At 36.4% G+C, this 20217-nt stretch overlaps 1 protein-coding gene across 1 annotated transcript in view; it reads left to right on the top strand.

The window, feature by feature from the left end:
• The window catches only part of LOC140154272 (putative ammonium transporter 1), a 40346-nt gene that overhangs the window by 13051 nt on the left and 7078 nt on the right, over positions 1–20217 (top strand). The window contains exons 2-4 of the mRNA XM_072176858.1: positions 13772–13861; positions 18471–18701; positions 19748–19830. Of these exons, the coding sequence (XP_072032959.1) occupies positions 13772–13861; positions 18471–18701; positions 19748–19830 (404 nt within the window). The remainder of the gene's footprint in view (positions 1–13771; positions 13862–18470; positions 18702–19747; positions 19831–20217) is intronic.

Genomic DNA, 20217 nt, shown 5'->3' with positions numbered 1-20217 from the left:
AGATGTTTTATAAATTTATTTGGAATGGTAGATAGCGCACCTGTCCAATGGCTACATTTGCTGTGTGTTATCTTCAGTAGATAGCGTACCTGCCCAATGGCTACATTTGCTGTGTGTTATCTTCAGTAGATAGCGCACCTGCCCCATGGCTACATTTGCTGTGTTATCTTCAGTAGATAGCACACATGCCCCGTGGCTACATTTACTGTGTGTTATCTTCAGTAGATAGCGTACCTGTCCAATGGCTACATTTGCTGTGTGTTATCTTTAGTAGATAGCACACCTGCCCCGTGGCTACATTTACTGTGTGTTATCTTCAGTAGATAGCACACCTGCCCCATACATTTGTTGTGTGTTATCTTCAGTAGATAGCACACCAGCCCCATGATAGGGTTAAAAGAATTTATCTTTGTAATAATTTTGAATTTTGTGGTCTCCGTATGATTGACCCATACAATTTCTGTTTGGCACAAAAAATGACCTGGGTTAAATTTCTTCTTGATGAAGACTTTGATAGTTTTTGGAAAACCATTGAGATATCAAGTATGGATCAACAGTATGGTGATTTGCTATGGCTTTCGTACGCTCCTGAGAGTCTTCTTAATGAACTTGATTGTTCTCAATTAGCTGACTCGCTTAGGACTTGGTACGTTTTTCGTGACAGGGCCTGTCAACAAATTTATAATAAAATAATTTTTGATATGGGTTTTAATCAACGTCTTTGGTACAATAGAAATATTAGATCCAGAACCAAAAAGTATTTTTTTATGAGGAGTGGTGTGACATGGGAATCGTGTATATTAATGACTTTCTTAATCCTCCCTTACCAGGTAGTAAACTGTTTGAAGAATTGGTTTTGGAATTTGGTATTTCTAATCATGACAGAAGGAAATTTAATTTTCTCTTGAAATCTATTCCCAGCTCGTGGCTTCGGGGTTCAGATGTGCATGTTAGAATTAGTGATGATGTCACACTACAGGTCTTCTCCAAGCTCAAAAGGTTCCAAGATACTCTTATTCTATTTTGAGAGAGACATGTGTTCCACAGAGTCGTATTGATTTTTGGGAGAAATATTTGCTAAAGTGTTGGCCAGTCGTTTGAAAAAGTGTATTCATGATCTTATTCATTCTGATCAGTCTGGTTTCCTTAAAGGAAGGAATATTGGTAATAATATATCCGTTTAATTTTAGATATCATTGAGTATACCGAAGCAAAAGACATTCCTGGTGCCATTTTACTTCTGGATATCGAAAAGGCTTTCGATAGTGTTAGTCATGATTTTTTATTACAAGTCTTAAAACATTTTAACTTTGGGAATCATTTTATTTCATATGCGTGTAGAAAAAGTTACGTAATGGGTTTTTAACTGAATCTATTGATATGGTTAAAGGAATATTTCAGGGCTGTCCAATCTCACCATATTTATTTATATTAGTTATTGAAACTATGGCTATTGCAGTGCGTCAAAATATTAATATTAAAGGTATTCCTATTGGTGACAAAGAGTTGAAAAATTCTCTTTTAGTTGATGACTCGACATGTTTTCTGGACGGCTCGCAGAATTCCTTTAATAATCTTTTTGCTTATATATTGAATAATTTTGCAAATTGGTCTGGTTGCAAAATCAACCTTTCTAAATCTGAGGCTATTTGGGTAGGATCCAAAAGGGGGTCTTTGAATTTTCCTTTTTTAGAACAAGGTCTTATTTGGAAAAGAAATCAATTAAAAAATTGTGGGTATAAACTTTTCCCTAAATTCCCGATCTGCAAGTACTTGTATGTTTGATCTCAACTATAAAGTGAAGTTAAAACAACTTCAAGGAATCTTGAATTGTTGGCGTGCAAGAAACCTTTCTATGGTTGGGAAAATATGTGTTATTAAAACTCTTCTCTTACCACAGCTTCTTTATTTATTTACAGTTTTATGTATTAAAGTCCCCAAACATTTTTTCAAAGAACTTGATAAGATGTTTTATAAATTTATTTGGAATGGTAGATAGCGCACCTGTCCAATGGCTACATTTGCTGTGTGTTATCTTCAGTAGATAGCATACCTGCCCAATGGCTACATTTGCTGTGTTGTCTTCAGTAGATAGCACACCTGCCCCGTGGGTACATTTACTGTGTGTTATCTTCAGTAGATAGCACACCTGCCCCATACATTTGTTGTGTGTTATCTTCAGTAGATAGCACACCAGCCCCATGATAGGGTTAAAAGAATTTATCTTTGTAATAATTTTGAATTTTGTGGTCTCCGTATGATTGACCCATATAATTTCTGTAAGACACAAAAATGACCTGGGTTAAATTTCTTCTTGATGAAGACTTTGATAATTTTTGGAAAACCATTGAGATATCAAGTATGGATCAACAGTATGGTGATTTGCTATGGCTTTCGTACGCTCCTGAGAGTCTTCTTAATAAACTTGATTGTTCTCAATTAGCTGACTCGCTTAGGACTTGGTACGTTTTTCGTGACAAGACCTGTCAAGAAATTTATAATAAAAATTTTTCTGATATGGGTTTTCATCAATGTCTTTGGTACAATAGACGTATTAGGTCCAGAACCAAAAAGTATTTTTTATGAGGAGTGGTGTGACATGGGAATCGTGTATATTAATGACTTTCTTAATCCTCCCTTACCAGGTAGTAAACTGTTTGAAGAATTGGTTTTGGAATTTGGTATTTCTAATCATGACAGAAGGAAATTTAATTTTCTCATGAAATGTATTCCCAGCTCGTGGCTTCGGGGTTTAGATGTGCATGTTAGAATTAGTGATGATGTCACACTACAGGTCTTCTCCAAGCTCAAAAGGTTCCAAGATACTCTTATTCTATTTTGAGAGAGACATGTGTTCCACAGAGTCGTATTGATTTTTGGGAGACTCTTGTCGATGTTGATTCTGATGATGATGGCCCCGAGGACACGGACTGGGAAGAAATTCATTTGCGTAATTTTAAATGTTCTATTGATACAAGGCTTCGTTCCTTTTATTTTAAAATTTTCCATAAGGCAATTGCATTTAATGACTTTCTTTTCAAAATTAATAGGAAAGATTCTTCCCTTTTTTGTGATTTTTGTAGCAAATTTTGAATTAATCATTCATATCTTTTGTGAATGTGATTGTGTCAAACCTATTTGGGATGACTTTGTTCAGATTATTCAAGATAAACATGACATTGCTTTTTCCATTTCAAATTTTGAGAAGATTTTTGGGGTGTTTCAAGACAACTTTATTACATATTTGTTTCTCTGTATAAAATATTATATTTATGTTTGTAAATTTCAAAAAAAGAAGCCTAATATTGTGAGTTCTAAAGTTTTTATTAAAAATAATAGAGAGACTGAATATTGTATTGCAAAAAAAGGGAAAACTCTCGCTTCATTTCAAAAAATGGAGGTTTGATTTTTAAATTTTTCCTGTGGTATGCATGTAGTTTTTGTTTATTTTTTAGACTGTGGATTCGAAGATACATGACTTATGTGCAATATTTGTTTGTTTGATTTTATACATGGTGAGATGTTCAATCTATGTTTTTTTTTCTTCTTTTTTGTGATTTTTTGGTGATCTTAAATAATTTTTTCTTTAATTTTTCTTAATTATGTTTCTGTATTAAAAAAATGAAAAAGGTTGTATTTTTAAATGTCCTTGTATTGTTGTAATAAAGATGGCAACCTGACAGCCTTGAAAACATAAAAAAAATGTTCATTATATCCATGGCTGACTTGAAAATAATAAATGCATCGAATAAAACCAGTACATTGACAAGTCATCAAAGGGTCAAATCAGACCGAGGGTCACGCACATGCGCACATTAATAACCATACCACGCATCCATCCAAAAAAGGTGTCGTAAAGGATGCCATTTCTACCATACGGTCATGGCGTCTTTTTCAAACGGATAATTTTGAATATTATGTACCCTAAGCTTCCCAGCAAACACAAAAATGATAAAACGTTATAACCGTGTTATAAACACGTTTTGGATTGATCCAACGTTTTGGATTGATCCAAAACATTTAAATGTCGGATTATTAAGGTCTTGAAAACCTTTTCAAAACGTTGTAAATGAAAAAAAAACACTACAACAACATTTCAAAAATGTTGCCGAAATGTTATTGTAAAATATTTTTGTCAAATATTTTTGCAAAATATTTTCAGCTCTTTAAATGTTTTGCGTCTAGTTTTCACAAATGCTTTTGGAAGGGTAAAACGTCATCGTCTGCAACATATATCATTCGCTACAGTGGATACATTTTGCTGTGTGCCATCTTCAGTAGATAGCACTGTTAGCACCCCAGCAAACACAAAACGTTTTCGACATCATTCGCAAAAAGGTTATAAAAGGTTGTCAGAAAACGTTTAAATGTCGGGTTATATAAAGGGTATATTAAGAGTATAAAACGTTTTCATAACCTTAAAAAACATTTTTGAAAATCTACTGCTCAGCAAACAAAAATGTTTTACAGAAAACGTTTAAATGTCGGGTTATATAAAGGGTATAAAAACGTTTTAATAACATTCCAAAAACATTCTTGAAAACTTGATAGAAAACATTCTAAACAGAATGTTATTTTGGGGTTGAAACAATATTTTGCGAAAAATGTTTGCCCAAAATATTTTCAATAACGTTTTAAAAACGTTTTCATGACCTTTATATAACCCGACATTTAAATGTTATTAAAAGGTTTTGAAAATAACATTTTAAGAACATTTCTGTGTTTGCTGGGTTCAAATATTTAACATAATGTTATTTAAGTATTGACACAATATTTGGCAAAATGTTTGCAAAAATAGTTTACAATAACATTTTTGAAAACATTTAAAATATTGTTGTAGTGTGTTTTCATACAAAACGTTTTAAAACGTTATCATGACCTTTATATAACCCGACATTTTAATGTTATTAAAACGTTTTTACATAAACCAAAAGCCAAAATATAACTTATTTAAAACGTTTTAAAAACGTTTTTGTGTTTGCTGGGACACCAGTCCTCTGCCCAGTGGCTGTTGCAGTTGCTATGTGTTATCTTTAGTAGATAGCACACCCAGTGGCGAAGCCGTGGGTCATCATATTGGGGGTGGGGGCACCGACCATGATGGGGGGGTAGCACCGGGTCTGATTTGGGCACAAACCATTTTCATATGCAATTTTCTAAATTTTGCCCCCCCTGCCCCTATATGACGCTACGCCACTGAGTACACCTGTCCCATTGTTACATTTGCTGTGTGCTATCTTCAGTAGATAGCACACCTGTCCCATTGTTACATTTGCTGTGTAGATTCGGTAGATAGCACACATATCCCGTGGCCATATTTGGTGCGTAATATCTTCAGTAGCACACCTCCCGCGTTTTGCTGTGTGTTATCTTCAGTAGATAGCAGACATGCATGGCTCATGGATAGGCCTACATACAGTTGATGTGTGTTATCGGCAGTGGAAAGCACACCTGCCTCGTGGCTTGCATCGTGTTATCTTCAGTAGATAGCACACTGATATGTGTTATCTTTAGTAGATAGCACACCTGTCCCATGGCCATATTTGCTATGTGTTATCTTCAGTAAATAGCACACTTGTCCCATGAATACATTTGCTGCGAGCTATCTTCAGTAGATAGCACACTTGTCCCATGAATACATTTGCTGCGAGCTATCTTCAGCAGATAGCACACCTGTCCCATGGCAATATGTGGTGTGTGTTATCTTCAATAGATAGCACACCTGGCTCATAGGTTTTGATGTGTGTTATCGGCAGTAGATAGCACACCTGCCTCGTGGCTACATTTGCTGTGTGTTATCTTCAGTAGATAGCACACTGATATGTGTTATCTTTAGTAGATAGCACACCTGTCCCATGGCCATATTTGCTATGTGTTATCTTCAGTAGATATCAACCAGTCCCGTGGCTGTATTTTGCTGTGCGTTATCTTCAGTGGATAGCACACCTGCCCATGGCTGTATTTTGCTGTGCGTTATCTTCAGTAGGTAGCACACCTGCCCTGTGGCTATATTTTGCTATGTGTTATCTTCAGTAGATTGCACACCTGTCCCATGAATACATTTGCTGCGTGTTATCTTAACCCTAACAGGACGGTATACTACAAAATACTACTTGATATATGCGCTGTTCGTGAATGCATCCCACGTGGTGTGATGACGCAATCGCCCTTTAAGTGATATATAGGCACGGTTTCGCTGGCCAGCGAAGCCCAAGACCCGTGGCAAAGTGTCGCTGACCCAGTGCCTGGCATGCGAGGGGTCTCGGGTTCGAATCCCACCCAAAGGAGCAAACAACTTCTTTTCTTCTTTATTCCTTCCTTCTTTCCCATCCCGTCGCTAAAAAGCCCTTAGGCGGTTAGGGTTAAGTAAATAGCACACCCGTCCCATTAAATTAAAAAACAACGTTATAAACGGAGGAAATCCATAAGTCAGGTGTGCTATATATATTGAAGATAACGAAGATAACACACAGCAAATATAGCCATGACATAGGTGTGCTATCTACTGTAGATAACACGCACCAAATATAGTTATGGGGCAGGTGTGCTATCTACTGAAGATAACACACACCAATGTATCCATGGGACAAGTGTGCTATCCACTGAAGATAAAACAAAGCAAATATAGCCACAGCGCAGGTGTGCTATCTACTGAAGATAACACACACCAAATGTATCCATATAGGACGGGCGTGCTATATACTAAAATAACACACAGCAAATATATCCATGGGACAGGTGTGTTATCTACTGAAGATAACACACAGCAAAATGTATCCATGGGGCAGGTATGCTATCTACTGAAGATAACACAGCAGAATGTATCCATTGGACAGGTGCGCTATCTACTGAAAATAACACACAGCAAATGTAGCCATGGGACATGCAGGTGTGCTATCTACTGAAGATAAAACAAAGCAAATATAGCCACAGTGCAGATGTGCTATCTGCTGAAGATAACACACACCAAATGTATCCATGGGACGGGCGTGATATCTACTAAAATAACACACAGCAAATGTATCCATGGGACAGGTGTGCTATCTACTGAAGATAACACATACCAAATATAGCCATGGCGCAGGTGTGCTATCTACTGAAGATAACACACAGCAAATATAGCCATGGCACCGGTGTGCTATCTACTGAAGATAACACGCAGCAAATATAGCCACGGCACCGGTGTGCTATCTACTGAAGATAACACAAACCAAATGTAGCCATGGGACAGGTGTGCTATCTACTGAAGATAAAACAAAGCAAATATAGCCACAGTGCTGGTGTGCTATCTGCTGAAGATAACACACACCAAATGTAGCCATGGGACAGGTGTGCTATCTACTGAAGATAAAACAAAGCAAATATAGCCATAGTCACAGTGCAGGTGTGCTATCTGCTGAAGATAACACACCAAAATGGACGGGCGTGCTATCTACTAAAATAACACACAGCAAATATATCCATGGGACAGGTGTGCTATCTACTGAAGATAACACACACCAAATATAGCCATGGGTCTGGTGTACTGAGGATAGCACAATATAGCCACGGAAACGTAATACCGTTTGCTTAATAATTGGTCATCAGATTGGGTTATTATTTAACGTAATCATGGTAATGAAGTTTATAATTGTCATTTGCATAATTCTACATGTACATTTTTTAGTTCGTGTGCTAAGCGCCTAGCGGTGTTTCCAAGCACATCTCGTAAAATAACAGTCAGTAAGAAACATAATAGATCAATTTCTGTGTATTTAGGTTGTATTTTCCATCATTTTCTTCGCCTTCATTCCCGTTAAATCAAGTATTAATATACCAGTAATAGAAAATTCACGCAACGACAAGTCCCTACTTTGTTCTTTCAAGCAAGTATAGGAAGTTCAGCCCTCTTGTTGACTAAGAAACAAAATACCAAATTCAAATACCTAGTGGCGGAACACTAGCTGGCACATTATGTTGCCATTTTATTTTCAGTTGATGACATCAGTTGAAGAAACCAAAGTACTGAGTAAACATTGGTGTAATAGGGGCGTAAACAGCTCCGGGCGAGGAACACATGATACCCCTTAGAAAAAAATAATTTTAGGCAAAAATCAAGAGGGGAAGAATTCAAATGACACTGTTCAAACTTCTTTGCGGACGTTCTTTAAACCCGTGCCTTATTGTTTCCCCGTTTTAAAACAAATTCGACAAAACACTAACAATAACAACAACAAAATAAAAACAAACAACAACACAAAAACGTTCTGTAAAAACGGGCATTGTATAAAAAACATTACTGGTTGCCCAGCTTTCGGCAATTTTCCATTTTTAGGGCAGCTTTTTTCTTCGGTCTTTTTAAACATGTTTCTAATTCTATTAGTCCCTTCAACTGCATGTTGGTCACGAGCCTTGGTGTTAAACCAACAACTTCTTGTGTGGGGCAATTTGAAACGCATGACTAGTTTCCAGATAAATCAGGATGTAGATTTTATCCAATCCTGACCAAGACAAAAATAAACATCTTGCAAAACTCAAACAGGTTGACATGTATTTGCTAAACGAGACAAAATCTCAGTTCAACTTCGTTCTTCAGAGAGTCACCAACGTGTACGAAACTTCGAAACAGTAAATACGTGCTTGCTGTGTAAAGGGACGATATTAATCTTTGTCAAATACTTTTACTATTCTTGTTGTGTGACTGCCAGTGACACAAAGAGTTGTGGTCAACTCGGAGTGGTCAACTCGGAGTGGTCAACTCTTACTCTTAATGCAAAATTGCGTTGACTCTTCCAAGAGTAAAATTGTATCATTTCACTATTGGAAATATAAATAAAAATCACTCTTTTTGACTGAATCTCACTCCAAAGAGTGTTGTTTTTATACGCCTTGAAAGAGTGCTATCAATATAGCTTCTTGACATTTAGAGATTATACGATTGGGATTTTATAATATCACTATGCCTACACCATCTACTGAGGAAGCACTGGCAACTCTTCAGAACAATACCGATGCATTTTTCTTACTTGTCGTGTCCCTGTTTATATTATGTAAGTATTAAATGTTGTAAGATTTTTCATTATAGGCAAGAAGGAGAATTGTAGGCCTATGTTCCATTGAGAGAGCGAGTTGGCGCAGTACAGCGGTAGTTCCCTCACCTTGCACCACTGAGGTCCTGGGGTTCAATCCCCGGCCGTGCCCAATACATGTGCATTTGGTTTATCCCGATTCCATGCTCGCTCGCTCTCGCAGGTTTCTCCGGGATCTCCGGTTTCCTCCTGCTTTCAAAAATCGGTGATTAGTTTGGTTATCAAAAACTTCCTTCACCCAATGGAATTTGGAGAGCTGCACGGAAAATTGATGGATGTTACAATCTAAAGTGCGGATAACCGGCCGCAGCCTTATTGATGCGATCTGATTGTGACGATTCACCATGGCAGCGAAATTACAGCGCTTTGTGTCATCTATCTAAGATCTGGAAAAAGGCTCTATATCAATTCAAAATTTATTTATTTATTATTTATTTTATAATAAAAATTGGCGTGAAAAAACACATTTGGCGCTTTTCTCAAAAACTGTTCATTTTGCAGATTTTTGGCGTGCTAGATTCCTTGTGTCATTTCTTTCCTGTAAATGTATTATACTTTTATGTAGTATCATCATTACCTTTAAAGATACAATACAAAATGTTGATGTATGAATCATCCAGTCGTATAAACAGAAGGTGAATTATGAATAAAATACTAGAATAACTTACAAATTTTGCAAATTTTCCTCCAATCTAATTGGACTTCATCTGGCAACTGATGAAGTCCAATGAAAATTTGCAAAAAAATTTAAGTTATTCCAGTATTTTATTCTTATTTCACCTTCTATACAATACAAAACATTGTCTAAAGTGTCCCACTTTGAGTGATCCTGCGTAATTCCCTGATTTATCAACACTTTTAAAGCGATTTCAGAAAATTTACAGATTTTTGGGTCCTCGTCGTAAATCTCTGAATGTCCCTTTAAACAACAAAGCTGCAAAAACAAGCAAAATAATGAGCAAATAATGAAATTACACAAAACACACTTTGTGTCACCTATATTTACATTTTTAAACAGTGAATTGTTTTGTACTATTATTTCATATTTAAAATATTTTAACTCTGAGACCAAATGGAATTGAATGGCCTTTTTGAACAATCCATTCAACATTGTTTGATATTGTATAATAGTGTTCCATAATTATGTATTTTCTTTTTCTTTATCGTGTCTCTAATTGTGTGAACTTATCTTAACAATTTTGTCATTTGTATGTTAAAATTCTAATCTGAAATATACAAACCAATTAGTCAATTAATTGCGTCGTGAATAGTTGCAATCATTTGATTTGGTAAATAATCTAAAAAAAGTTAGCAAACGTTCACCTTTTTACATACCACTTACTAATCGTGCAAATCAATTAACAGATTGAAAATACATGATTTTGCGCATTCGTTTAATCACACTTTAACGATGAAAGCTAATTAATGATGTATTACCATTTGCCCATTATTTTGTTATCTTAATTTCCATCATAGTTTTATTTGAATGATTTTATTTAGTATACCCAGCAACATAACATTTTTAAATATAAGCGAATGCTTGTCGACTTTGTACACCGACTCACTTTTGAATCACCTATATATGTTAAAATAAAAAAGTTTTGAACTGAAAAAGTTTTGAACTGAAAAAGTTTTGAACTTCATCTACCGTTCGGTCACCCACATTTATACAGTAGGCCTATTTTTTGTTAGACCTGAGAGCATATCAGACACATCCACATCAAATTGCATTAATATGTTCTGATATGACATCAAATATAGTTTTGAACAGTGGCGTAGATTTCTTTTTGACATGGGGGTGGAGTTGGAAAAAAAATTCTTGAAGTGTAGTGAATTCAGCACCTTTTGGTGACCAAATAAATACAAACTTTATAGCAAATTATTAAAAATTGAAATTTTTGACGTTTAACAGTCCTCGAAGTAAACTTAATAAATCTAATACTTAAAGTGTATGTAGGGATGAAGAACATGCAGTTTAAAGTTTTGACCTTTTTGAAGATACGGACAAAGTTTCCCAAAATGTGTAGGTCTTATATGAAATTATGGAAATTGATCGCAGCTTTGCATCCCATCAGCTATATACATAATTACTTAAAGTACATATCATTAGATTTATAAAGTTTAGTTCGAGGACTGTTAAATATCAAAAATATAAATTTTTAATAATTTGCCATAAAATTTGTATTAAATCGCAAATTTGAGCAAAATCTAAATTACTTGATATCAGGTGAACATTCTTCGTATTCAAAATGCAATTTGGTGTGTCTGAAGTGCTCTCAGGTCCCACCATAAATACTGTGCAAACGTCGCTATCCGAGCCCTTAAAATATCAAGGAACAATCAACAGTAAGAATTACTATAGAATAATATACTGTTGACGCTCTTTGAGCATAATGGACTATCCCGTAAAATCCACCCCTGTGCTAGTGGAAGATTTCATTACCATCTCATTTCCATTTGCGCCATGGTCAATCCAGCTGGAAATATATTTGTTTGTTTGTTTGTTTGTTTAAACGGTCGCTCCGTGTGGAGACACACTTGGGTCCTGATGGGACCAGGCTCAAATAAAATGCTCAAGCCAGGCTAAAAAGCCTATATAAGCTGTATGGAAAGAGAAGTGAGAAACAGATTTGAAGATAAAGAACAAGGAAAAGAAGGCCACTCCCAGCAATCAAGTGAATATTTTACTGTCAGCCTTTGGGTCATGAGAAAGGAAGTGCTTAATCCAATCTCAACTGCCACTGAGGCATATGCTAATTTTATGTGAATAATTATTAAAGCTGTTCAAATTGATCGAATTCAGAATTATCCAGTTGATGCATAATATTCCACGTCCCTTTTCATGTGCACTTGTTATATGGAAGAAAATGGTTAATTTTTTTAAATCTGGAATAATATGTAAACTGTTGAATTTGGTTAGAATTCCCAAATTTTCCACAGGGATGTGTGGTTAAGTGGAAAAGCCCAATCGTAGTTTCTAAACATAACGAATTTTTAAAGAGCGTTAATTCTCAATTTATATTTAATTATGTATAGGCCTAAACAATTTTGTGACAAACATCTGCAAGTAATGTGGTTTTTTAATTGAATAATTAGCACGGGTCCATACGAACCTATTATACACTCACTTGGCCGTTCAGTACTAGCTGAAACGTGTTTTTTTTTGTCTTCATAATTCATTCAACATTCATTTTTAAAACTTCAAATAATCAAACAATTGAAGAAAAAGAACAAAGCACAAAACAGACCGCACCCTAAAAACAAAAACATTCATACTCACAGAACTACAAAATAAATAAACAAGCAAAAAGCCTCATGCAAAAGCAAGCAATTCTAGTTCTTTATGTCATGTATATGTCGAAAGGAGGCTGAAAGGGAAATACGTGCGTAAATTAAGAAGTTTCAAGATCAACAATCCATTTTTTTTTCAAATGAAGACTTTAGTGTGTGCATATCCCTATTCGTCTTACGTTTTGACGTATAAACTGTGTGCATATCGCTATTCGTCTTACGTCTTTGGGGTTTGTACATCCCAGCTGCGTGAGGCTCCGCCAATAATAACGATGATAATACGATCGGCGAGCTAATACACCCATTGTAGGCGCTGGAATGAAATAGCAAATTTCTTTTGTTTTACTCTGTGGTTTTACTTCATCTCTTTGGCTCAAAATTGATTTGAAAAATTAAAATTTTCATCAACTTCATGAACTTTTAAGTTCAAGTTCATGAAGTTGATTAAAATCATGTTACCATAAATTGTTGAATTGTTACAATTTAAAATGATCTAAGTTGGCAAAATCAGAAAAGTTAATAGTTGGACTTACTAAGAAAAACCGACTTTTATAGCTTTTTGGAGTTGTTACACCACATAGCATAAGTAGGCCTATATAGGCACTTTTAAATTGCTTATTTGTGCAGTCAAGCCAAACAAATTATTTAAGCGTATCAGGGGAAGTCCCTGATTTTCACTTTGTAAGGCTTATCCAGAAAAATACAGTTTTTTTGTTTGATTAAAAATATTTATCCTGTTTTGCCAAATTAAACAAAGCTAATTCCTAGTCCTTTAGTTAGTTCTAACTGTATAGCAAATAAAAGTCAAATTTTGATATTTGGTAATTTATTTGGAAATAATGGCCCAAAACACTCGTTTTAGCTTTTTTTTTCTATATGCTGTAATAATCAAGCACAGAGACTTGTACAAAAACTTCATAACCAATTTATATCAAAAATAACATACATAAAATATTAAAATTATGAGCTAACTCTTAGCCTACACTTCAGATTTCGTAGACTTGTAGGCTACCATATCTTAGAATCTTGTGACGAGAGTTGTATTAATGAAAACATGTAAAAGTGCGTGTTTTTGGCCTAGTTTTATATAAAATTGGATCGGTTGAGCCCATATTTATTGGTCGAGCTATGAGTTGTAAAATATTGGACGAGACGTAGTCGAGTCCAATATTTTACAACTCATAGCGAGACCAATAAATATTGGGCGTAAAGCATCCAATTTTATCATTATTATGTTTTGGATCCAACATTATCACAACTTGGATCCATCAAAACATAATAATGCCTTAAATTGCAGGATATTAAAGGATTAGGATTTAGCTTTGTATCATTTGGCAAAACAAGATAATATTTTATTTTGATTAAAAATTCGGCGGTGTAATGAATGCTATATATATTTTGCTTTCTTTCAGTCATGCAATGCGGCTTTGCGTTTCTAGAAGCCGGGTCAGTGCGTAGTAAGAATACAACCAATATTCTGACAAAAAACCTGCTCGATGTCTGTAAGTATATGACCCGTGAAATAAGTTTTTTTCTCTACTGTGCTAAAAATAAATTTCATTAGGTTGGTATTGATATGGTGTCAAACAAAATGATAATAAATGACCCGACAATTATTGTAGTAAGTTCATTTATGCCAATTATCATGGACCGTTTGATTAATATATTACAGCGTGCGATATAAAAGGCATTTGGTCATTGGTGTTTGCTTGAATTAAGTTATTATTCATCCATATTAGCTCATATTAAGGTAGTACTATACACACCCTGATAAATGTTGTAACTAATTTTGCATTTTGCTCAAAAAATAACTGCAAAAACTCCGGTGTTGAATATGCAACACCGCGAGCTGGTGTTGAAGCTTCTGGTGTTATTTTACGGTGTTAGATTGTTATAAATTAACACCACCACGTGGTGTCAATACAAAATCTTAAATGTGCACTGCATGGACTTTTTTTTTTAGCTAACAAACAGAGGGAGTGCGGTGACTGAAAAGATCAGACACAGATGTGAAAATCTATCAGTTGCACACAAATCAATATAAATCAGAGTTTTATGCTTAAATGTAATAGCCAGAGTATGCAAAATGGGCAAGTGGACTACGGAGAAGTCTAACCCAAATCCTGGCTACGCCACTGCCTACAGACACACCAAATTGCATTTTGAATAATTTAGATTTTTTTATTGGAATATTATATGCGATATCATGCAAATTTCATGACAAATTATAAAAAATTATTTTTTTGATATTTAACAGTCATCGAAGTAAACTTTATAAATCTAATGATATGTACTTAAAGTGTGTGTGTAGCTGGGAGGAAAGCCGTCCATCATAATTATGAACATTTTGGACGGTATATGAAGATATACAAAAAGTTTCCCAAAAGACCTTTTAGATCATTTATGAAAATTCATGTATATCTTCAATACAAAAGATCAAAAATTGTAATTGATGAACGGCTTTCCATTCCAGCTACATACACTTTAAGTACATATCATTAGATTAAAAAATTTTACATCGACTGCTAAATGTCAAAAATAATAATATTGTTGATTTGCCATAAAATTTGAACCATATCGCGAATTTCGAAAAACAAAATTATCTCATTCCTCTTATTCAGAATGCAATTTGTTTGATTTGATTTGATGTTAGGTCCCAAAAAAATTATACGCTATGCGAGCAGCGGCGTAGCCAAGGGGGTGGGGTACGGGTGGGGGGAAAGGGTTGGGGGCAACTGCCCCCTGTGAGAAGTCTTGCCCCTGTGGAATGCTGGCCGCCCTGATATGTAAGATTTTTAGCCCTTTTGTATACTTTTTGCCCTAATAAAAGTTGGCTCCCGCCTTTGCACACCCTCTGAAAAAATGCTGCGCCACTGTACCTGAGCCCGAGATATGAAATTGATTCTCACTTGCTATTCCATCTAAAATCCACACTCCCCCTGTGAAAGATTTTGGAAATATCTTCCACAGGGGGAGTATGAATTTCAAATGGAATGAACATATTAGCAGTTCCATTTGAAACTCAGACTCCCTCAGTGGAAGATTCAGGTTAAATGTTTCTCAGAGGGTGTATGAAATTAAAATGGAGCTGCCTAATGTGCTCATTCCATTTGGAATTCATGCTCCCCCTGTGGCAGATATTTCCAAAAGCTTCCACAGGGATAGTGTGGATTTTAAATGGAATAGCCCAATGAATTGATCATTGTATAGGGCATACCGCGTCCAGAATGGGCATGATTTTGTGACAAGTAATTCTGAAAAAATGATTCTTGGAAAAAGGGCGTATGAACTTCCTCCTTTTATTTGTGCGAGTATTTTAATTTGGTAAAATTCCCCCGTCGGCGACGTTTGCAATCTTTGATATGTAAATCGAGGTACAAGTACGTATGGAAGGGACAAAGTCTTAGAATTCCCCAAATCTTTACGTACGTGTTGTTTAAAATAAGAATTACACAATACAATAATTGTTATATTTGTTTTTTATACTGACCGATATTCATGATATTTGCAATTCACACAATTACTAAAAGTAATTCGATATTTTTGAACTTTAAAATAATACATGCTGACATTTGGGGAAAAATTCCGTCGAAAAATGGGCTATTCTAGTTGAAACCCATACACCCCATATGGAAGACATGACCTTAATCTTCCACACAGGGAAGGAGTGTAAATTTCAAATTGAGTTTGTATGGTTGTTCATTCACTGTCGCTCTGTACGGAGACACACTTGGCCTGGGCCCGGGGGGGGGGGGCACTCCCTATCTGAAATGGCAGGGATGTGCCTCGGCCATGTTAAAAGTAGGGGGAATTCAGGTCAAATGTACAATTACAAAAATATGGGGTCATTCAGTACACAACCTGAATAAAAATGGGGTCATTCGGTATGAAACTTTGAAAAAAGATGGTCATTGGGGTAACAAAAAGTAAAATGGGAGTCATTGAGTACAGGATTGCCAAAAGAGTATCATTAAGTACACATAAATAAGTGCCAAACTGCGTAAAAAAACTGGGCCACCTTGGAAATGTGAAAAATCTCATTATTTCTGGAGGAGAACACAAAAACCACCTAAATTTGGGAATTACAAGGCGGGTCCATTGGGTTTAGCAGGAAATAGAAAAAGGGGGTCATTGAGTACATGAATTTTTTAAAGGGGGTCATTGGGTAATAGGTAGGACCATAACACAAAAAGGGGGTCATTGGGTACAAGCCGGTTTGAAAAAGGGGTCTATCCTGAGGCACATGATGCATATCTGTCATGGAAGTGTTCCCTGGGGGGGCCTGGGACCAGGCTCAAACGAGTTCCTGTTTTGCAATTCAATAAAATGGCCCATATTTATATTTGTTTGGTTCAGGCATTCAAATACTCAAAATATACGAAGCCTGTATAAACATATTGGCCTATGTAGTTCAAGAAGAGAAAGAAACAGATTTGAAGGCGTTTGAAGTCACTTGAATGGGCGACTCCATTTAAAATCTTCACCCCCCCCCCCCGGTGTGAAATTGAGGTCACGGCTTCTAGTGGTGTATGAATTTCAACTACAAAAGCCCAATGCATATTTTGAGTACGGTATTTGAATGCCTGAACCAAACAAATCTAAATATAGGCCATTTTATTGAATTGCAAAACAGGAACAGGAACCACTTTCATTTTCCATTTCGACTATACCCAGTGCCAGAAGTGGGTAAACTAATAGCTGCCATTTGCAGATGAGTAAAATATAATGTGTATGAATTGCCAAATGTTCAAAGGGCAGCTATTGTACTTTTGGCACTGAGAAGTCGATTTGTCCTCCTGATTTTGAATTTTTTTTGTAAAAATCACGCAACATTATTGACCCATTTTAAGAGTAAAAAAGAACGCGTATTTCATGACTTTTATTCATTGAACAACAAAATTATCATCATATAGTGGGGCTAGTAGGCCTAATAAGATTTCAATAATATTGTTATTATATCATTGCAGCGACAACGTATCGTGCGTAAGGCACAGCACCTCCCTTGTCCACCAACCCATGTGTAATATGGGAAGCTGTTAGCATGTTAGGTGGTAATATCAAGTGCTGAAGGGCCTTTCCGTGAAACTGGGGAAATGTTACAAAAATTAAAAGGGGGGAGGTTCCGTGAGACTGGGAAAAATTGGGTCAAAAAATTGACAAATTTTTGATATAAAATTTTTTCAAAAAATCATCAAAATGTGAATTTGTTTGAAAAATTTGAAGACAAATAATAAATTTTAGAGAAATAAACGGATTCATTCAGTGAGAGATTATAAGAAATTTGTTCTTTTGGTGACAGTAAATTGAGAAAAACAAAAAAGGAAGTTTAAATTTTAAAAAAATGGGGACAACGTTGTCGCACATCGCGGCACCAGAGCACAGTGTCATCCCCCCGATATCTTCATGGCAGAAATCGCCATGGTAGCTTGAATCCACAGCCACGCATGGCCATTTTTTCCGACTTGTTTAATAGTTTTGAGACGCTTAAATGAGCCGAGGGACATCCGACTAAGGCTACTGACAATATGCCTGGTAATTGACCTCTCTATGTGTGAGTGAGCATGAATACGCCATGAGGCCAGGCTGCTTTTAGACTCTCTCCACGAGTGAGTGCAGCTAGCCTACGCTGCGCTATTATTCGGCACATATAAAATCAGAATTTTTGTCAGTTTTTGAGTTCAAGACGCACGGTCTTTTCTCAAGACGCAAGCTAACGACTATCATATCCGTTCAACACATATATTCAAGTGTAAGGATCTAAATATGGCTTCTTTATAATAAAAAAAATTACGGGAGCTATTCATCATTTTCTACCCCGATATCCAAAGATTTATCGTCTGAATATCAAATCGGGCATATATCACATTCACGTGTATCGATCCCGGGTATTGATATTTAGTATTTCTGCTGTACCAAGTAATTATTAGCCAGGCGATGTCGGTGTGCTGTATAAACGGTGAAATTCACATGCACATTAAAACATCGACATTTCTTTATTGGTTTATCCTTAGTGTAAGAGAGCACGAAATACTAATAGGATTAGAGTTAGGGTTAGGGTAAGGGTTAGGGTTAGGGTTACACCTATTTATTTAATTGTAATTTGCTCCTCAGGTTTGGCGGGAATTACATACTGGGCGTTTGGTTATGCCTTTGCCTTTGGTGAACCTGGAAATGCTTTCATTGGTACAAGATTCTTCTTCTTTGAGTCAATGCCAGCAAGTAAATATCAGCATTGGTTCTTCCATCTAGTCTTTACTGCGACCGCTGCGACCATCGTGTCTGGGTCAATGGCAGAACGCACTGAATTTGCAGCATATCTTTTTTACACAGTCGGTTTATCAGGTGAGGTGAATTTATAGTTAAAGCTGAATTTATACTTCATCGCTGAGTGATAGCGATTGGGTTTTAGCCAATGAGGTGAGCGCTTTTTGTTGCGTTGGGAAAAGCGCGCTACCTCATTGGACGTTCGTGCAGTCCTGACACGTTCGTGCAGTGATATTAAAAATCCGTGCAGTGCGAATTAAAAATCCGTGTATAAACATTTCTATACCATTAAATTTGTAATCGGTCAAATGACTAGGAAATGTAGTTCTTGCGCGAAGTAAGATCGAGTCGCAAATCATATAGGCCTATAAAAAATATTTTTTATTCAACCAAAAACTGCCTTTCAACGATTCTGGTATAGTCAAAATTTTCTGGCGACCGACAGCAGCTGCTCCTGTCTCGTACCGACCAGGGCCAGGAGGAAGTGCCCCTGGCTCGAAATACCGCTTTGACCAAAAGTTGTAGTGTGCATCATTCTAAATATCCTAGTAGAAGAAAAATTCAACCAATAATTTCCGATGCTCACTGCGACAAAAGTAAACGTGCAGTGACTTTTTCCGCCTAAAATAGCCATTCACACGAAAACCCACCCATCCGCCCCATCCCCCAACACGCACCCAATTCAACGCCATTTCAAACCGACTGCTGCCTTTATACATAAAAGAAAACACCCCTACACCTCATCCGCTGAAGCTCATGTACACAACCACACACTTACACTCAGTCACCATCCACGATGGTATCAATCATATCCCGGGATCTTTGAAAAATTGTGTACGTGCCACGCAGACTTTCGGATACTGACTTTCTCTATACCTATTTTTGCCGTTTTCGCAAACCATCAGTATACCAATTTTCTTATAAAAAGCACCCACATTTGCCCATATTGAGTGCTTTTAATTTAGGACACTTTGCCATTATTTTGTCTTCACTGCAAACCTACCCATCGATACTAAAATGGTTGAAAATGTACCACAAAACCGTGGCACATATCCCCGTACACCTTCGACCAGGGAGAACCCCATCCGGGATTCTTATCAGCTTCCTCTTGTTTCTAATTTTAGGTTTTATTTATCCCGTTGTCGCGCATTGGGCATGGGATAGCAGTGGATGGCTGTATGCAGGTCCCAATGGCGTAGCATTCCAGGTGAGATACTTTCAAATTTAAAGTCATATGTGAATAGGAGTGGGTGTGTGGTATAAGGGTGGCTGGGTGGGTCGTTGGGCGTCTGGGAGTATAAATTAAACAGAAATGTTAGAGAGGTTGCGATTCACAAACGCACGTATCATACGTCCGTATGTCAAAATCACTCTTATGTGACGGGATTAATAGAGAGATTGCGATTTCCAAACGATCGAACGTAGGCCTACGTGGAATTTATTCAAAATCCCTTCACAGGAGAACTGATTTTGAATAGATTCTACGTACGTTCGATACGGAAATCGCAATATCTCTATTATATTCAAAATATAGTCCCAATATGGTCCCAATGGCGTAGCATTCCAGGTGAGATACATAACAACCAGAATCAAA

The sequence above is a fragment of the Amphiura filiformis genome, chromosome 6 (genome assembly GCF_039555335.1).
Source record: "Amphiura filiformis chromosome 6, Afil_fr2py, whole genome shotgun sequence".
NCBI lineage: Eukaryota > Metazoa > Echinodermata > Ophiuroidea > Amphilepidida > Amphiuridae > Amphiura > Amphiura filiformis.
This window is presented reverse-complemented; position numbering and strand designations above follow the sequence as displayed.